Source organism: Coturnix japonica, chromosome 11 (assembly GCF_054131305.1).
Source record: "Coturnix japonica strain WE chromosome 11, WE-NBRP24, whole genome shotgun sequence".
Taxonomy (NCBI): domain Eukaryota; kingdom Metazoa; phylum Chordata; class Aves; order Galliformes; family Phasianidae; genus Coturnix; species Coturnix japonica.
In genome coordinates this window covers 19,300,920-19,315,336 of record NC_140673.1, presented here as the reverse complement: position 1 = coordinate 19,315,336, position 14,417 = coordinate 19,300,920, and the positions used below count along the sequence as shown (strand labels likewise).

Below are 14,417 nucleotides of genomic sequence, written 5' to 3'. Positions count from 1 at the left end.
AGTGCTAGGAATCTTAAAAGGGAGAGAAGGAGGCTGCAGGAGAGGCAACAAATGTGTGGGGAAACCTTTATAATATAAAGGCCATAATGAAATAGAGTTTGGATTTAACAGTAAGATCAGAGAATCAATGAGTGGTTGGGTTTTATGGTTGGAAGGGACACACAAGCCATGGGCAGGGAGACTCCCCCTAGAATTGGTTGCCCAAAGCTTCAATGCAGCCTGGCCTTGAGCTCCTCTGGGTATGGGGCACCCAAAGCTTGTCTGGGCAGCTGTGCCATTGGTAGAGTCCAGCTGAAACAAAATTCTTCAGCAGCTCAATTAACCAACCTGCAGCTAATCCTGCTTTGCTATAGGGAAAAACAGGAAGTTCAAAGGGCTTTCTGGAAACAAAACTGCACAACATTTCCACTCCCTGCAATGTATGCCTGTCCTTTATAGGAAAAGACACAGCACAACACGGGTACCTCTGGTGGGATATTCGTATTGCTCGCTGATTAGCTCACAAAAGGAGGTCTGAGCAATGAAAGGGCTGAATGCAAAACAATACATCATTGTAACAAGCAGCTGAAGGGCTTTTTAGAGCCCGAATAGCACGCGGAGTTCGGACTCTGCTGACGGGTTAACAGCCTCTTGAGAGCGCTTAGAGCTGCACAAGGGTTAATTACAAACACGCAGCTCGGTGCTGTGCATTGCAGGCTGCGCGTTGCCATTTGCACGCGCTTCTTGCTGCGCGAGCATCCCGGAGCTGGCAGAAATCCACCGGGGCTGTGAATTGAGAGGGATCACGTGAAGGGAGGGAGGAACCTCGCTGGCCCCCAGCCAGTGGAAGGGCCGATGGGTGGAACAAAAACGGGGCACGGAGAGACAGATGTGACTAACGGATCCTGTGTGCGTGGTACCCACGTCTGCGTCTGCGAGAATGTGGGCTCTGGCAGCGGTGCGGCTCTGCCGGCCTTTTGCATGACACTGGAACTGCTGCTCACAAAGTAGAATCCCGCTGCTCTGTGGTAGGAAGGATAGAGAAAGAACATGGCCTGCATTTTGAAGGTAAATCTCTATCTGTTGCTTGAATGCATTGTTACAGAGCCCTTTGCTGCTCAGAGGCATGGATTCCGTGTGCTCCTATTGCATTCTCGATGTATTTTCTTTACTGAATCCTAGTTGTGCTCGGCGGACAGATACAGCAGCACACAGCTGTGCTCTGCTTCCCTCTGCCATTCTTCTCCTCTCCCTGCATTGTCAGCGCGAGCTGCCGGCCAGCAGGAAGGAGCCGTGCACAGAGCGTAGGGGGTGAGGGGCTCTGCTTTGTCTCAGCTGACTTTGTTGGGCTGGATTCCTTCAGGAGCTGGAGCGTTTGGCAGCAGACTCCCACTACAAAGGACAGAACGGGGGAAGTGCTTTTCTGACTGTGCAGCATTTGCTGCTTTTAAAGCTCAGGGCTGTAGGCGTACACAGCTGCCCCAGTTGCTCCGTAAGCACACACTCCTCTGCTGAATTTACCCAAGGTCCACGTGCTCCACACAACTACGTTTGGCATTTAATTGTTTGCTGTTGATATTATTCAAGGTCTTTCCCCTTCACACCAACAAGTGCCAACTTACCTTGTGATCACATGCCTTCCCCAGCTGCTTTCCTTAGATGAGTGTTCAGAGCAGTGTGCTGTGGGGCAGGGGGTGCAGTGCCAGCACCAGGCATTGAATGAATGGGGAGGAGGCGGAAGCGTGGCCAGCAAGGAACAAACACGTCTGTTCTTTAGGGCACCACTGTCACCCGCAGGCTGCCCCTGGTCTGGAAATGATTTCTTTCCCATTCATTTGCTGTCTGCCTTGCTCCTTTCTGTGTGTTTTGAATACATTCCTACTCTGTTCCTTCTGGTAAATAAATCCTGTCTGGGAGCACTTTGTGCATTGTTATTTTCAGTCTGATCTTCTAACAGAGGATTGATTACCCCAAACTTTGGGATGGCTGCATAGCAGTTGCCTTCAGTGTATCAGCAGGACAGATAATTGCAGAGCTTCTGAACAGACCCCAAATAATAAACATTCCTCTGGCTCACCAAACTCAGCTCTTTTAACTTTCCCCAGCGTTCAGCTTAAAGAGCAGCTGCTTATTTCATTGCACTGTCGTCCTGTTCCCCCCTCCCCCCCCCCCATCCCCTTAGTTCAGTTGTGATAGGGGCTGGACTCCACAAAGACAAGCATATGCTCCCCCCCCCTTTTTTTTTTTTTTAAAACACCCTCTGAACACTCTCTGAACCTGCAAGTGTTCTAGAAGACAACATTTCTTTCCTGTTCTTAACCCCGTTAAAACACAGCATCCCAAATCCCTCCTCTGGCTTTAATAGTTGATGATGATCTCCTGTTACTGGAAAGCTTCAGTGTCTCCCAGCCCTTTCTGGGCAGCTTGATGACACAATGTCTCCCTGCTTGTCACAGATGTGACTTCTACAGGGCCTGCCTTAGAGTTTAAGTTATAATGCAATTAGCGCCTTCCCTCTGCCCAGCCCTGGTGTTCTGCTTGGTTGCAGTTCTAGTGGTGCTCCTTGACAGGCAGCCCTCTGCCAGCCTCATTCTTAATCTTGTTAATACTGGAAGGTGCACAGATAAGAAGTGAAGCAGATAGAAGATCAGCTTTGCTGTAAGGTAAACTGGACTTTCCTAGATGGACATCTCATAGTAGTTATCTAAATTTCTAGATCAAGAGTACTTATCAATATGAGTTTTTAATGTAATCCCTATACTTTAAGTATATAAAAGTTTTCTATACTGTCTACATCCAACAGAAGTGAAAGCAGCAGTTGCCCTGAAGGGACTACATGTTTTTCTCCCAGCAAGGGAGTTTGGAATAACACATCTTATGGTGTGATAGGGAGCTAATTCCTTTTTGAAACTATGAACCTGTTTAGCTGCATCCTCCTCCTTTCTCTTGGGTTTGTCCAGATATTCCAGTTTATTTGGTCAGTAACTGGTATGGAAATACACCTATAGCACAGGCTTTTGAAAACATGTATAGAGTTTATGATGAGTGGTGGCAGAGCGTATAGGAAGGCAGGACAGCTGCTCTCTGCCACCTGTGCTCCAAATACCTCTGTGGTGTTGCCTTGGGGCTCTACTTGCTGTAGTTCCCAGATCTCCTTTGCTTTATTTTTTTTCCTTTTGCTTTTGTTCTGCTTGCAAAGATATTGAGACTCATTAAGTGCTGGCATTCTGTGTGTGGGAAAACTTAATATAAATGGTGTTTGATGGAGATGCATGTAAAGTACAGAGAGAAGTGGCTATTAACTGGTGTTTACTTCCAGTGGTTAAAAACATTTGGAAAATCATATAACCTTTAGATACTGAGAGTTCCCCTTTTCATAAGACGGCTGCAGGAAATTATCACTGTGTAGCTTTTGGGAAGGCAATTTTCCTATAGCGTGTTTCACCGATCGTAGCTCTACACACTGTATCCCAGTCACTGCTGGGACATCCTCATTGTAAACAGTAAAACTCTCTTCTGAGGAATTCTCTTTTACAGCGGACTGTATTCTTTCCACACACAGACCTCACCCCAACAGGTATTTAAAAAGAATGGCAGAGTGAAGTGTATACTCTTCCTGGAAGAAAGTGATTTATCTTATGTTTGTTACTATGGCAGCTCCATGATACATTGTTGATTACTGGATTAACTGAGTGATTAGTACTGATGTAGTCACCATTATTGCTACAGATGTTGTTCCCCAACTTTTACTGTATCAGGCACTGAATATTCAAAACAATAATGTTTGTGTTATCCACAAGTATGAGTTATCCAGATATTCTGATTTTTCATATATTTGAAATTGGACAAAATATGGCATGAAAAATTCTTTTTCATCCTTATGGGTGAGAAGAACAAAGATGAGGTAGTAACTGGGGTGGAATAGCTGAAGAAATGAAATCTTGTAAGCAATGTTGTAATGGAATAATGGATTGTGTTGTGTGAAGGCAATCCTATCGAGTAGTTCCTGTATAGACGTTTAGCATGTGTAATGCTTTAAAATCGATGAGGGAGCTCCACACTTGCTAGTAATTAAATGAAGTGTAGCTTCTTATGAAAGATGTATTTTGGAGCGATTTGCATTGCCAGTAGACAGCGGAATGCTGGCATAGGCAGGTTAAATCCAGGTGTGGATTAGTTGGAAGTCAGCAGAGAAGCATGTTTATTTCATGGGAAAAGCAATTTATGTAGTGGAAATGCAGAGCGAATATTTATAGATCCTATTTCCTCTAATGAGGTGTTGCTTGCATATTGGTTTGGTGTTGGATTAGGCATCCATGTCTTTGAAATTTTTTTTCATTAAAATATGTATAACCTCACTAGTAATGAAAGTTTGCCAAACCTTTGGAAAAAGGAGTTAGTAACAAAGAGACGTCTTTTCAGTGTTTGGTGTTTAAATTCTGGAAAGGCCAGAAATGAAATACCACAGGTGTCCCAATCTTTTGCTCATCATGAATTTTATTTACTTCCAAATCTATTGGTTACTTAGACTGAGACATCCCATCATTCTCAAAAGGAAATTATGATATTATATTTAACAAGTAAATACATTATTTATTAGCTCTTCAATAATTGGTATTATTGGTATTATTATAACCTATTGAGGCCAGTAGAACACCGCCTGGAGTATTCTGAGTAATCGTTATTCTTCTACATTAAAAAGTGAATTGAAATATACTGGCTATGATTTCTCTACTCTGAATTCCTAAGATTTGTCCCCTTTTTGTAAGTGGAATTGGCTCTATTGTTTTGAATTCGTCTGTCCTAGAAGGTTTGGATGTTTTACTGTGTAGGGTTCTTCTGTGGGATGTGGTTATGCTAGAACAGGATGCTTTTACCATCATGTGTGTTCTGATTTGGCAGATGAATTGAGGCTTTGAATCTCAGTTGAAATGTCTACACCGGGGCTTATGATACTACTGAAATTCATAATATTTTTACAAAGCATTTTTACCTTAGCACTGACAGCTGTGTGTATGTTACTTACACGTTACCGTGTCAGCTGACCTATGAAAACAGTCCTGTATTTGCATTTGTTCTGACAATCTAATCAGATAATAATTAATAATTAACAGAAGAGACCATTCTATTAGTGTTTCTTATGCAGAGATAGGGATAATTTTATTATTTTTTACATTCTAAGAAATAGAATAGATTCTATTCCTGCGGGATTGATCCAAGGAGCTCTGGAATGTGTAACATGGGGAAAAATCAGAGAATATCAAAGAACCATTGAACATTCTAAGGAAGATAGGAGAAATGGCATTTTTAGCAACAGTCTGAGCCATTCTTGTGCAGTGGTGTCCCTGCTCCTTGCCTCCTTGCTTTTAACTACTACCCTTTCCATGAGAATAGACCCAAATTCAAAAGCCAAATGCATGATCTATGGGACCAGCTGAGGGCCAGCAAGCATGAGATGGCTGTCTCTGTGGGGCCAGGAGATCTAAGAATGCTACCAGCAAAAACTTCCTTCTTGTCATGACAGCTGTCACTTTTTCCTGTGCTTGTAGATACCTCTGTGACCATTCCCAGCCATGCTTAGCTCTGTTGGCTGCGTGCTATTTAGCTTTGTTACCCTTGAGTCACGTGCCTCGTTGGCTACATATACCACCACCCCTAACCTGTAATCCTACCCAAACTCCAGGTAACACAGAATATCTGCCTTGCTTAACTTCTGCATTTCACAGTGGATAAAAAGGATAGCCAAATTACTTAGGAAGTAGTATTGTATTCAGCTACCACTAATGATGTTTTTTCTAGTAGTAACTGTGAACAGTTTAACAAACAGGATTAATAATTATGTATGTTGGGCTTTTGCTCTTAGGGCTCTATTGCTTTGGATACATGCTCTTATTCAGCAAGCGTATACATATGTGTGTGTCAAGAGGGTGGTGTGTTAATTCAAATTCTGCCCTCCTGGGGTGTTTGTACCTGGGGTACATTGGGTGAAGCTTTGTTGGCGTTTTGTTGAAGCTTTTTGTGTAGTTCTTTTTCCATCTTGGTGTGTCTGTTTCAGTTAATGGTTAGAAAATGAATGTATCTGAAAACTGGGCTTCAAATACTTGCTGAAATTAATGCTCAAGACTGACTGTGCTTCCCCCACCCCACCCCTACTGAAATCTTGCATGAGACCTTATTACTACCACCAGTCATTTACTGCAATGGAAAAGACTAACTTCGTTCTTGTTCTGAATGCTAATTGTAAGAGGTGTTATAGCTATGGGTTCCTATTTTACCTTGTACTTCTGATTATCAGTTTCAAGTTTGCCTAAGGCCTCTGCAATGAAGAACAATCATACAGTGAGAAGTGCATCCCCCAAAAGGCAGATATCATGCAGATCATAGGCATGTGGAAATGTATTGCAGCTACTTGATAGCTTCAAACTCTGCAGCAAAACACTGAGCAAGAGTGGAAAGAAAATTGAATTTGACAGCCTTGCTGCTTTTTAGTGTTTCTGTCTGTTTGCCAAATCTTGCTCTTGGAGGGAAGTCCACAGCACCTTGTGAATAAAGCCCATAGAAGTGACTTTCCTTCTGCGTCTCAAAGTAAAGCTAGTCACGATTTGCTAATAGCACCGTTGAAACACTGTTGTTATATTTGTGGTGTCTTGTGTAGTGTAGCATGAAAGCTCTCTAAAGCAGTTAGTGGGGAAGTGTAATCCATTTATGGAAATAAACATCCTTGTAGGAAGAAAAATAGAAAACTCCTCAGTAGTTTAGTGAGAACTGTTGGAGGTCTACTTGGGCAAAACATTGAAGTAAAAACCTGAACATTCAACTGATACAAAAATTATATAGTAGGAGAAAGCATTTATTTTCTTGTACGAAATGAAAATGAGTTTGGAAATTGCTGCTGAGACCTTAAAAGGTCTGTGGCTCTAGCAGACATAGGTATGCAACAGATAGTTGGTGTGGAACAGAAATAATAATATAACATTAATCTAGTGTGGATTCAGTGATTGTAATCGTATTTTAACCTTGGATCAAAATAGTCACAGGCAACTACAGAAATGAGGTCTGCCTCATTCTTTGAGACCTTTTAATCCAAAGGAAATAGGAAGTATTGCTTTCCTTGCATAGCAACGTTGCTTTACCTCATCTCATGCTTATGCATACAGCATAATTCCCTATTTGTTTTGTTCATTTGTACTTCTGATTTGGAGGAGTAAAAAAGAACCAAAACAATAAACTAGAATATTCATATTGAATCATGACTGTGGTATTCCAGGTGCCTGGAAAGGGTACGCTATTCTGCATGCTTCTGTGACAGTCAGGCTGGGTACAGAGAAGTAGAATTAGCAACTTGTTTGCTCTCCAGGTACTATTTTTCAATATACAGTTTTGAGCAAAATGTATAAACTAATTGTGCTTAATGGTTGTTTGCTTTTAGTAATTTAAAACTCTTTATAAATTAAAAAAAAACCCACAAAGCCCTTTCAAGTGTGAGCCAGCTGTTGCTGATCTTGTGTGAAAACTTCCCTTTTAGTATTCCTTGTGTGACTGCAGAGTGTGATAATAACTTAATTAGTGTAATGCATGTACACTGCTGTTCAGTATATGCAATGTGTTTGCTTAATAGTTTATTTCTTTTACTTTTATTAGTCATTCATTTGCCTTACAGTCCATGAGAGAAACTAATGAAATATAGTAAGAGCTGTATCCAAATCTATGGAAGGAATTGATTAAACGTAACTGAAATAGTTTCTTTGAAGTACAATAGCAGAATGCAAGTGCATAATTCAAAGCAGAGTTAGGTAGTACAAGCTTTGAAATGTTAGCTTGCAGATAGATAAGTATAACCATTTTCTTCTGAACTTAGTGAAATTGTCTCCTGAAACCTCGGTTTAGAGATCATAGCTAATGATAGACACTTGGATTAAGTTTTGATCAGGGTAGTTACTTCTACTTCTGAATTTACTATGCTGTCAGTCAGTATAGTAATCAGACATCAGCCTTGTATCACACAACTTCCAGTAGTACTGGGGATTAGATGAGCCACTTGGTTATTATTTGCATCAAGTCTCCTTTGTCATAAAATATAGGAAAAACTATGTTAATGATTTTGAAGTCAAATTACATTGCACTTAGCAAATTTTACTTGAACATGTAAGATTTCTTGCGTCTTTGTACTTCAATATTCTTTTGAACTTTAAAGGTTCAGTTGGAATTTTACATCAAGATCCTATGTCTTATTTTTCAAAAATAAGCAGGATAATATACAAGTTTCTGTTGTGTAGAAGACTGAATATGAAACCTAATGTAAGAACAGATAAGACAAAGTTATTAATAGCAAACATTCTTTGTCTCCTTGCAAAACTGATGCAAATGGAACCTTACACATAAATCTGAAATTTTGTTTTCATACTCTAATGCTTCAGAATATCAATTGTCAATTTGCTTCCCCCTGCATGATGTTATTAAATAGAAAAGATTTTGGGTGCACCAGTTAAGTACTCTCTCAAACTCTGGAGTGCCTGGATGCTGAGTACATCTTTTCCTTCTGAGACTCGCAAAGAGGGAAAGATGCAAGATTAAGAACTGTGAAAGAGGGAGGCCTCTCTCTGAACTTGGCTGATGGGGGCAGGGTGTAGATTGCTCTTGTGTTAGGAACCCTGAAGAAAGCAGGGACTGTCCCTGGCTGTGTGTAGATGGGCAGACAGACTTCTCCAGCCCTCAAGTGGTAATAAAGTTCAGTGATATACAGATGGGAAGATGCTGTGTATTATTTTTGGCTTTTTCTTCCTGTCTACAGAAAGAACAGAATGGTAGATAGCACTTTCCTCTGTTAATTTTATTGCTGCTGTTGAAGCAGTAAACAAATGTGGTTAAGTAGAACAATATTTACTGTGAAACCACGGGAGAAAACAGTTTTGAATATTTTCTTTGGTTCAATTTGTATCTTAGGCTACTGGTAATTCATGTTGTGCGAGGGGGGGAATTATGGGCACAGTACAATAGGCTGCATCATTGTTTCATCACAAGAGGAAGGCAAAGTTGGCTTTTTATTACATTCGGATTTTTTTGTTGTTGTTGTCAGTTAAAAACAACAACAAAAAAGCAAACAATGGTTTATTTCTTTCTTTGCTGAGAGAAACACTGTTCCTGGAAGCCAGCTGCAGGAGGCTGGTTGGGGGCCATCAGGCAGTTGCCTCCCAGCCGGGCACTGCAGCACTGCTTTGCTGTAGGTGCAGGAACCTGGAGGTAGTGGTGTCTGAATGCCAGCTGTGGATTGCACCTGGTTTGCCTGAATAGGTGAGATGCCCGAAGGCATTTCTTGTAATGACAGCCTGTCATCTTGCCAAATTGAGGCCTGTCTTCAGAAGATTGCTCTGCGTGAATTTTTAAAGCTTGTGTCCTATGGGAAATGCATGTGCCCTGTGGTGATCAGGACTTGGCCCTGTGTTTTTTTTCCAGCTACAGGATGAAAGTCACTTTTTAAAGTGTGACAGATGGGATGGAAGAGGGTTATTGGATGAACTTGTAGATGTGTTTCCCCTTGCTCTTATTGCATACACATATGGACAAGTTTTCTACTTGTTTTATGGAAAACTGATGTGTACATGCTTTCTTGCCATAGAAACTAAAGGTGAAAAATCCTGGATTCTGGGGTTTCTCCTTTGCAAAGAACATGGGAAACAGGCATGTCCCATTTTTAAGAGCATCTTGGTAGCCGTGTGTGAGGCAGCTGCTTTGCTTGGCCTGAGGTTGCTTTGCAGCAGCTTCTGGCAGTCCTCTGCTGCCTGCAGATGGAGCTGTTTGTCAGAGGTGAGTAGTGGGAGGAGTCAGCAGCTGCGATTTGTCACAAGGCAAATTACAGGTAAATGATAGGAGAAAGGTTACCACTAAGACTGTAATAACACTGGTAAAGGTGCATGGCATGTACATCATTGGAAATGTTAAAAAATCATCGGGATTAGGCCTTGAGTAGCCTGAGGTAACTGAACCTAGGCCTACTGCAGGCACGAGCTGGTTTTGGTGACCTCTAGAGGTCTTCACTCTTATTCTGTGATTTAATGATTTCTCCAATGGTGTTGTTATCATTCTAGTTGTAGGACATCATATGCGGCAGGTTTATTAAACAAAAAGTCTAACAGTTGTGTTGATAGCAACATTTGAACCTACATGCAGGTCAAACATTTACGGTTCTTGCAAAGTCTTGCAGAAGTGGGGTACTGGAGGTACGGGAGTGCAAAAACAAAGCTCACAGAGAATTTGTTTCTGAGTAGTGTCCTGAAGAGCTGGCCCTTCAGTTGCAGAGGATCACCTTCCCGGGAGTGACTGAGAGTACTGTCTGATAGTCTCACATGTCACATTCTTGATCCTTCATTAAGGTCTTGGTTGTAAGAAAGCCTGGAGAATGGTATTTGGCAGCAAACTCTAATGTTGTTTTTCTTCTCCCCTGTAATCTAAATTTACATTTACATGCATTAGGTATTCAGTAAAGAATGTTGGGACTGGAGTAGTATAATTATTTTTGCTGCGTATTTTCAACTCAACAGAAAAATCTAGCTAAACCAGCCGGGGGCTTGGAACTAGATGATATCGAAGGTCTTTTCCAACTCAAACTGTTCTGTGAATCTCTGTAGTAATTTCATAGTTATTGAGAGAACAAGTGAAAAAACAATTCATCTTTCAGGCTTTTCATTCCATTTCCCAGTTTGTTAATTTTACTTTTCTTAGATGTTCTCTTATATGGATACAATATGTGTAGTGTTGTCTGGGTTGGTTTAAGGCAGACTGGAGGCAGTTTGTGGATTACTGTATTTGACCCAGAGTTGTTTAATTTTTCAGTTGTTCAGGTTGCCATATTTAACAGCAATGAAATACTCCATGTTTTCCAGTTGAAATATCTGTAATCTAACTTTCATAAGCTGTAAATAAATAGTCCTGTCTATTGGTTTGTTGTTTTATTTGCTCTTATCAGACTTAGAGTCAGAATTTTTTTCTGATCTGACTTGAGGTAAAATTCCCTGTTAGGTTCTTTCCTCAGGAGCTTTAGCCCCAGAGACTGAGGTTGTTTTTCCTCTCTCAAAAAATCTTTTAATAGCTCCCTTCAGTAAAGAACATAAACTATGGACAAATGGAACAGGTCTGTTGCCTTTGTTAGTGTATGCCTGGATTGGACAATACTGTACAACACCCTCTGGTATTTTAAGGCATACTTGCTAAAAAAACAAAACAAAACAAAAAAAAAAACCTGCTATAATAAAAAGCAGAGTTTGAACTTAAACCAGAATAATGTTCTGTATTTAAATCTAGGTTGTATCATGTTTGGCTTTATTTAGGCAAAAACAAAAAAACCCACAACAACAACAGTATGGTGTAATTTGCCAAGCATTAAGTGCAAGTCTATCTTGGCTATCAAGAGAAGTATCTCATAGGGGTCTTTCTGAGTAATCTGCTGATTTCTTAGCCATCTGGTTAGATTTAGACTCCAGGAAAATACATGGCTGCAGATACTTTATTTTTCTTTTCTATTTTTTTCTAATGGGACAAGGTATTTTTTTTTTTTCTTCTGCAAATGATTCAACAAAAACAACAAACTGCTGAGCAACAAAAATAATTTACAGACTTAATCTCTTCTATTAATTTGAACTTTTCTTGTTTTAGGCTTTTGTGTATTTCTGTGAAATTTGTACGAGGTCAGCTCTGACTGTGTTCAAATGGGATTAATTAGCATCCTTTCTATGAGGCTTGACCTGTGTTGTGAAAGAAAGGATCTCGTTTCTTACAGAATAAACAATGCTCTTGACTAAGTATTTTAACAGAGCAGCTATAAGGGTATCTTTTATCTATTTTTTTTTTTAATACATACTTTTTTACTGTGTTGACTCAGCAATTCTGAGTAAGAGTCATAAGGATTTTCTTTGCTGTAGCAATGACTTTGCAGGGCAGCTATATGAAGGATTTCTTTTGTTTTAGTAGTGAGGTTACTGGTTTTCCTGCTGTGGGAAATTGGTTTGCGTTAACCATCTTTCTAGCTGCAGTGGAGGGTGAAGCCATTTTGTTGTTGCACGGCTTATGAAGTAAACTGGGCTTTCCAGAACATAGAGTAAAAAGTGTTATTTAAATAAAGGAGAAACAGAAAACAAAGGGAAAGTAATAGGAGAGGTATCTTGAGCAGTCATATTTCATCCTGCAGAGGTGTTGCAAACAGGCCTATTGCTTCAATAAGCAAGAATGCATTTCTGTGGTAAAAATGATGCAACACAGAACGCCTTGAGAACAGTGAAGATAAATGTTTTATGTATTTTATGTGCATACCATTTACCAAGTTCCTGGATAAAGTGGTACAATTTCATTAATGTCAGCAAAGGTTCAGTAGAGTAAGAAGAGAATTAAATCCCATTGAGCTTCTGCCATGTAATATAACTAAAAAGCAATGAGCTAATGCTCTGTACTGTTTCAAATAAAAATGCTTTGCTTAATTGAAATCAGATGTAGTGACCAAGCTATGTTTCCTGGCCAAAAAATGGGGAATGTGCAGTAGAATTCATGAATGTTCATGAAAATACAATAGTTTGCTGCAAAACAGAGAAAAGGTGTTTGTCTAGTTCTGTCTTACCTGATGGAGAAAAATGGTTTTCTCATTTAACTTTTTTAAGCTGCTTGAAAAAGTTGAGATGTTGACGTACTGACTGTAATGTAAGCATCCTGAACAAAGGAACTGCACCAACTGCCATTCTCATTCTAATTCTGAAACTCCATGCTCATGGTTAAGGAATAAGTACAACACAGAAACAGAAGGTAAGCCTTAAAAATTGTTGAGTGATTCCAGCATGTTTTAAGGTTGCTACAAACATTCAAGCATATAAGAACCAGACCCTGTGTTTTAGAGGACCTGTCCGGGACCAAAAAAACCTGGGATCTTACTGTGCAAGTCTCTAAGGACACATTGCTAGTATTGTTTCTCCGCCCTCTTTGATTCTGGTAGTTACTAAATGCACATCCTCTAATGCTTTCTGTCTTAACTCTGGATAGACTATGAATTATTAATGCATCCACCATAATATATGAAGAAGTTGTTACTGCGTAGGAGACTGGTGCTACTGTGCGAACTCGTTTGTTCTAAGGGGTGCAGAGCTCAGAAAAAATGTTTCATTAAATGTTGTGAATAATATATTTAAATGCCAGAGAAGGTCAATAATATTAAAATTAAATTTACAGTGTTGTGTTGTTTTTATACATTAAGGGTTGCTTATTTCCCTGGTGAATAGTTAGGTAAATGTATGGTGCTATAGAAAGACACTTGATACGGTCTGTTACGACTTCTCTTTTAAATAGCTAGTCGATAACTTCATTTACTAAATTAACTTAATTTATTGTATTTATCTTTTTCTACGGGTTTCACAGTTGACTACAAGTGATTTATTGAATGTATGTAAAGCAGTTTAGCAAGCTATATTTTGTCTTTTAGAATGAGTGCATTGCTTGAAGGGGTTGGTATTTTTAATGTTTTGTAGAGTTTGAACAGTGTTTATTAGTTCGTGAAACATTGTCTGGAAATGCTTATGTATTCATAGCTCCACAGCAGTCATCATAGATGATTTTCAAATCATTAGATTCAGTCTGCAACTTACGGTACTTCACACTTGTTGGTGAAGTAGTACGTGGGGATCTGTCCCATGCATTGAGATGTTCTTAAGCAATAGCAGTGAATGCAACACTGCACGTGGAAAAGACATCTGTACAATGTACTGCTTAGGAGCCATCCAGCATAGAAAGTCATGACTTGCATTCCATCCTAAGAGATGGACTGCAGTGTGGGTGCTTGATTTAACTTTCTTTTCTTTCTTAATGGGGATTTGGAAGAGGACTGTTACCTTTCTCCAGGGATAATTTCCTTTACTGTATTTTTTTGGTCTGACATGCCTGTCAGTAGAGAAAATGGTTTTTTTATGCTTGTCACAGTTTCAAGGTTTATTGGCTGGATTTATCTATAGATGCCTACTTATTTTTCTCTTATGTTACGCCTGATGATCATGACTTTTGCTAATGATTCTGGTACCTGGGTTGTAAATAAGTGAAAGATTTTTTTATTTTTGATTGGTTAGAGCTGCGGTAATGAAGGAAATGTGAACCTGAAACAGTGCATCTACCTATGGATACTCAGAAATAAAAGTGGAAAATGAGATTGGTAGCTGGTGACAGTTTTGGGCCAAGATTCTAACTCATTTCTAGCACTTGAGTTTTTTTTGTTTCCTTTTCCAGCTCTGTCATGAACTAACATGTTACATTTTTACTTGTTTTTATTTGGCTAGCACTCAAACTATTTTTTTTCTCAGCCAGTCAGTCTCATCTCCACATTGATGTGCCCTTCTCTCACTTAAATGGGTCTGGTAAAGCTCTGAGAAAGGGATTTTGTATGTGGGCCTGGCATCTCCAATAGAGCTATGCAT

The 14,417-nt window shown here is 39.8% G+C and overlaps 1 protein-coding gene across 2 annotated transcripts in view; it reads left to right on the top strand.

Annotated features, from left to right (window-relative positions):
- The first annotated feature begins 872 nt into the window (after positions 1–872).
- The window catches only part of ST6GALNAC3 (ST6 N-acetylgalactosaminide alpha-2,6-sialyltransferase 3), a 235,205-nt gene continuing 221,660 nt past the window's right edge, over positions 873–14,417 (top strand). For both annotated transcript variants that reach the window (XM_015870358.3, XM_015870357.3), the window contains exon 1: positions 873–1,047. In XM_015870358.3, coding sequence (XP_015725844.1) covers positions 1,030–1,047 — 18 coding nt within the window. In that variant the 5' untranslated portion in view covers positions 873–1,029. The remainder of the gene's footprint in view (positions 1,048–14,417) is intronic.